General features: G+C 53.6%; 1 protein-coding gene across 1 annotated transcript in view; it reads right to left on the reverse strand.

Moving 5' to 3' along the window:
* UROC1 (urocanate hydratase 1) overlaps positions 1 to 5,443 on the reverse strand; it is a 40,279-nt gene extending 34,836 nt beyond the window's left edge. The window contains exon 1 of the mRNA XM_027049785.2: positions 5,251 to 5,443. Within this exon, the coding sequence (XP_026905586.1) occupies positions 5,251 to 5,376 (126 nt within the window). The 5' untranslated portion in view covers positions 5,377 to 5,443. The remainder of the gene's footprint in view (positions 1 to 5,250) is intronic.
* Between the last annotated feature and the right edge of the window lie 557 nt (positions 5,444 to 6,000).

Below are 6,000 nucleotides of genomic sequence, written 5' to 3' on the forward strand. Positions count from 1 at the left end.
GTATCCGCCAGAGTCCTCGTAAGAGGGAGGCAGGAGGGTCTGAGTCAGAGAGAGAGAGAGACCTGAATTTGCTATGCATCTGGCTTTGAAGACAGAGGACGAGGCCACAAACCAAAAACTGCAGGCAGCCTCTAGAAGCTAGAAAAGGCAAGGAAAGAGATCCACACCTCCTCAACCCCCAGAGCCTCCAGAGGGAATGCAGCCTCACTGCATATATTTTTTAACTTGACCCTTGTACAATGCATTTATTGCTGCTGAAAATATATTACACGTATGCATAAACTAGGCTGATCTGATATGTAATCTTTGCGTCCAAAGAAATGAGAATCACGAGACTCAGTAAGACAGCAACCGAGCAAGCCTGATTTCCATATCCTTGCATTTGCGCTAATGTTTCTTGCTCGTTGCCCAAGGAAACCCATTTCAGCTTTCTGACACCCACCGCTGTAAGACAATAAATTTGTGCTGTTTTAAAGCCGCTCCGTGTGTGGAGATTTATTACAGCAGCCCTGGGGAAATAATGGACAGGGACAGGATCCTGTCTTGGGGACAGTGTTACTTCTGCCCTGAGCAAACCTTTTCTGCGTTGGTGGCTGATCAGCTAAAAGGATGCCAGCCTGCGACTTTGTTTATAGCTCACGGAATGGGTGTCTGTGTGTGTGTGTGTGTGTGAGAGAGAGAGAGAGAGAGAGAGAGAGACAGAGTTTGGCTCGCTCAGGCCTTACTTCCATTCTAACCTGGCAGTGTGCTGGTGGGGCAAAACCCACCTACCTGAAAGTCGTTGGCTGTCACTACGTCTACCAAAAATGATGGCCATGACTGATTTGGTGCAGCCTTGTTTGAATCACCCCTGTCCTTGCACTCACTCTTGCTCAGGCTTCATTAGGTCTACTCTGGCCTGAACTGGAGCCAACCAGACCAACTAGGAGGGTCCAAACTGAGGCTCAGACTGTTCCTAGCTGGGGATGGGGTGGCCTCTGCAGAGGCTGCTGCTACGGTGACCCAGCTCTTCCTACCTCAGTCTACACCAGAAGGTTGGCTACATCACACGTGCACGCTTCACCTCTCTGACCTTCGGTCTCTTCTTCTGTAAAAAGAGCACACTGATAGCACAGGGCTGTCTTGGGGACTCACTGAATCAACACGCTCGGCACAAGGTCTGGCACACAGAGGTGCCGTGTGAGTGACAACTGTCAAAACGATCATGTCCCACACTCATGGCCCTCCATGCTGCCAGGTCTTTCTTCTACTTGGGTCTCTGCCCACCCTGCCCTTCTAGATAATCTGTCGAAAGCTTTTATACTCTCTTTATAACTATATATATGTATATATAGTTAATGAGCAGGTTTATGCTCCTACTCAGACACCCTCAGGGTCTCCCCATGACTCAATCAATAAAGTCAACACTGTTTTTGGCTTTCAGGATCCTCTATAACTTGGCTGGGCCTGACTCTTCAAGCTCCACAGCCAGCTCGAGCCTACACAGGGCTTCCTCCACCCCTGGTATACTTTGGCCAGGCCCATCTCTGCATTGTCACTCACTGCCTCCCTTTGTCTACAAATGGCCTTCCTTCTTGGACTGAGTCCAAGAACCTTGCCTATGTTGCCAAGACTGCCTCCTCCAAGAAGCCCTCCTAGGTTTCTCCTGCCTACTGAACTCTTGTAGGATTTGGTGGAGGCACTTAACAACATACCAGTTCATTCAGCAACCCAGTACCGGTGTCACTGAAGATCCAGAAATGAACCCAACAGAGCCCCACTCTTAAGGAGTTCAAGATAGTGTGTTATTAGTGATGGGGACACAGACACACTGGGGTGGTCTCCAGGTCTGGAATCTGATGTCCGGAACAGTCCTTGTGGGTGGGGCAGGGTTTGGGGAACAGGTCACTGAGAGTAACTGCGTACAGGGTCAGGGGGTAGCTGAAGACATTTCGGGTACAGCAACCGCTCCTGTTAGATGATGAAAATTCCTGCACTGTAGAAGTCGTCTTGTGTTTGTGCTGAAAATGCATTGCCTAAAATGTGACAGCCAGACTGCCTATGTTTAAACAGAGAAATCTACTGAAAGAAGAGCAGAGAGTGAAGCACACCAAATAATGGAATACTACCCACCAGTTAAAAGGACGGGTAACTCTAAACTCGCCAGGAAAGAACGTCCAAAAAAACTGATGTGTATAGATTGCAACCACTTACATGCTTAAGAAGGACACACACGCATATCGTATGTACATAAAACACATGTGGAAGGATATGCAAAAAAAAAAAAAAAAAAAAAAAATGGCCGGGGCGCCTGGGTGGCTCAGTCGGTTAAGTGTCCGACTTCGGCTCAGGTCATGATCTTACCCTTCGTGAGTTCGAGCCCCGCATCAGGCTCTGTGCTGACAGCTCGGAGACCAGAGCCTGCTTCGGATTCTGTGTCTCCCTCTCTCTCTCTCCCTCTCTCTCTCTCTCTCTGCCCCTCCCCCACTCACGCTCTGTCTCTCAAAAATAAACATAATTTTTTGTCAATGGCCTATCAGGAGAAGTAGGGAACTTACACTTTTATAAGACTTGAGCTCCTCATCTTATACAATTATCTGGAAAGTTTATGTCAAAAATCAAAGAGACACACTTAAATCTAAACAAAAAGAATAGAAAGCAAGCTGAAGGAAAAGCAGAAAGCGAGCTGCTGGCGGATTTGGAGGTTGCTGGGTTCGGACTGCCTGGGAGAAACCGCTTGTGTTTCTCCTCTGAGGCGAGTGTTCGCACACAGGACGCTTCTGTGACTGGTTTGGGGGGTTCCCCCCCCCCGACCAATTCTCCACACCAGCTGGGTGGCCCGAGCGTCATTCTGTTCTGACATCATCTGCCTGAGTCAGCTGAGACCCCGAAGGTTAAGGGCTCAGTCCCACAAGACTGCCCCTCCCACCTCAGATGCCATCACACACCCCCAGGCTTTCACCTGTACTGGGGACCAACCTGCTAAGTACCGGGGTTCCCACCACTTCCCTCCTTGGGTTCAGTAGTTTGCTGAGCAGCTTGCAGAACTCAGAGAAACGTGTCTACTGGTTTATTATACAATAAAGCATATGATCAAGGGTCCGGATGAACAACCAGATGAAGGTACACAAGGCAAGATGTGGGGTGGGCCCAGCACCTCAATGTGCCCCGCAACCAGCTCTCGGAACCCTGAGTTATGGGATTTTTATGGAGGTTTCAGCATGTAAGCATGATGGATGATTAACTCAATTTCCAGCCGTTCTCCCCTCTCTAGGGAATGGGGGGGGAGGGGAGAAAGTTCGAAGCTTCTTATCTTGGAACAGTCTTTCTGGTGACCAGCCCCTATCTAGAGGGGCTTCCTTAGAACAAAAGAATTTCCCTATCACCCAGGAAATTCCAAGGAATTTAAGAGCTCTTTGTCAGGAGCTGGGGTCGAAGGAAGGGAGGGTCAGGGTAGAGGTCAACATCCGTCCTTCTTACTATCTCACCAACCTAAGGCTGGCTGACCCTGGCACCCTGAGGGAAGATGTAGCGGCTTTCAACAGCCCCAACTCCCGGACCTGCAAGCAAACGGCGACCTACACAGGGCAAGGCTGAGGTGGCCCAGCTCCTCAGCTCCCGAGTGCCCCCCTCCCAGCACAGGACACCATCACGAAGCTATAAAGGTGTCACCTGAGATGGGCAGGTGACAGGGCCCTCCATGCCCTCACGGTCAAAGATTGAGCCCTTGGCGCCCAGCAGGGAGGTGACCCAAGGGGAGGAAGCTTGAATGACTATTTTGACGTAGTTAAGCTGGGAGAGATAAGCACCATGGAAGAGGAGGCGGAGCCAGGCCCCCAGGGCCCAGGCCCCCCACTGCCCCTGCACCGGAGCTGTCCAGTCCCACCCCAGCGCTCTCCAGCGCCTTCCAGCGGCCTGGCCCCACACTTCCCCTGTGCCTGCACTGTCCAGTGGTGCCCCAGCTCCGCCCAGCGTCCCCCAGGGCCCCCCTCGCAACACCCCTTACCCCCAGCACCCTTCCCCCACCCTTCTCCTGCCCTAGCTCTGCCGGGTCCGCCCCAGCGCCCCCCAGCGCCCCATCCGTGCTTTGTGAGCTGCCTCCGCAGAAAGTTTAGGGGGCAGCCACTGAAGGGCGGCAGTCTTCACTTAGGGTGGGGTTGTGTGATTCCTTTTTTAATGTTGGTGCCTATTTGTATTTTTTTTACTTTCCCCTGCACTGTTCCTGAATTTCTCAAGTAATTCTGAGTAAAGAAAATGGAGGATACTTTATATCATTGTGCCACCTTCTTTATTTCCTCTGGTCTCCTCCACTGCTCCGTGGTGTCATTTTCACCCCCAGTTTACGAGGGAGACAAGTGCGCTCCTGGACGGTCGGAGCTGCCTGGGGTGCAGGCTCGAGTGCCCCCAGTCCTGGGCTGGCTCCAGATTCTCCAGGCTGTGGGTTATGGTCAGGGACACCTCGGCAATGCTTTCAGCAGCACCATCCCGCCCCTGCTAGGGTTCTAGCCTTGCTGGCTGCACACTCACTACAAGACTGGGGGGAGGGACACAGAAGCGAAAACAAGAGCTGACCTGCTACGTTGTAGAACTTCAAAGTCATGTGCCTGTCAGGGGTGGAAGGGTACACTTTGGGGGCGCTTGGATGGCCCAGTTGGTTGAGCAACCAACCTGTGCTTAGGTCATGATCTCACAGTTTGGTGAGTTCAAGCCCGGCGTCCGGCTCTGTGCTGACAGCTCTGAGCCTGGAGCCTGCTTGGGATTCTGTGTCTTCCCCTCTCTCTGCTCCCCTCTCCACGCACCCTCTGTCTCTCACTCTCTCAAAAATACATTAAGAACATTTTAAGAAGTAAAAAAGAAAGAAGGCTACACTTTGTTTACACCAGCCTCACTCCTCTGACTGGAAGCAGCCACAACTCCACTGCCTCCTGGCTGGGGGACCTTGAGCCTCAGGAACCCCATCTGCAAATGGGTACCCGAATCTTGCACCCAAGAATGAACGTTGAGGAGAGAATGAACTATAGTAGGCGTGAAGAGTGCAGAGCAAACACATTGGACCCCCTGTCCCACCGACACCCCCTCTGGGCGCTCTTGGACACCCCCTCTGGGCTCTCCTGGACACCCGCTCGGGGAGGCTTGGCGGTGAGGGGTGGGAGACTGAGTTGAGAAGCTGCAGCTCCTGCGGAGAAGCAGGAACAGAAAATGCCCACCCGGACCACCTCAAGGACACCCAGAGGGCAAAGGGCCCAGCAGGAATGGCGCCCAACTTCTTACCTGCTCCTCCGCAGGGCTAAGGCCGGGGGTCCTGACGGGTGCGTGGGGCACCCCAGCCCAGCGTCCCCGGTTTTCCGGGAGGGGCCGCAGTGGCAGGCCAGAGCATAGCACCTGGAGGCTGGACATGTTTGGCTGAGACTGAGACGGAGGCCAGCTCTGTGGGGAGGCCAGGGAGACACTGGGCAGTCATGGCCCAACTGGGCGGGGACCTCCTGCTCCAGGCCACCTCCTCCAGCCCCTCATTGGGCCCAGGGCCTGCAGAGGGAGCCATGTGTGGGTCATTGGGTCATTGGCCCCTCGCCTGGCTGCCTGCAGTGTTGACCCGAGGTGGGGCTGGTGTTCTGGGTAGAGGCAGGCTTCACGCAGGGGAGATTGCTACGTATTGGTTTGTTTGTCCTGTTAGCGAAGTGTTGGCCTTGAGGGGTTGTGTTTCCCAGGACGTGGCTTTGGAGGGCTGCTGGGGCTCTAATGCGGGGGGGGGGGGGGTTCGCTTCGGCAGCCTTACACCAGGCAGGCGATGCTGGGATTTGTGTCTTGGTGATGGGGAGCGTGTGATACTGAGGCCGGCACAGAACGCGGGGTCTGTGCAGAAAGCAGGCAGTGCACCTTGTACCCCTCCTCCCTGCCACTCGTGCAGGGGGCACGGCAGAAGCCCACCCAGCAGCAGCTGTACCCTCCTCAATTCTCACATGCTGCTTCATCCCCTTCCCAGAGCTCTCTGTAAAGGGCCCACATGGAGATGCTTCTCAT

Source organism: Acinonyx jubatus, chromosome A2 (genome assembly GCF_027475565.1).
Source record: "Acinonyx jubatus isolate Ajub_Pintada_27869175 chromosome A2, VMU_Ajub_asm_v1.0, whole genome shotgun sequence".
In the NCBI taxonomy this organism is placed as follows: domain Eukaryota; kingdom Metazoa; phylum Chordata; class Mammalia; order Carnivora; family Felidae; genus Acinonyx; species Acinonyx jubatus.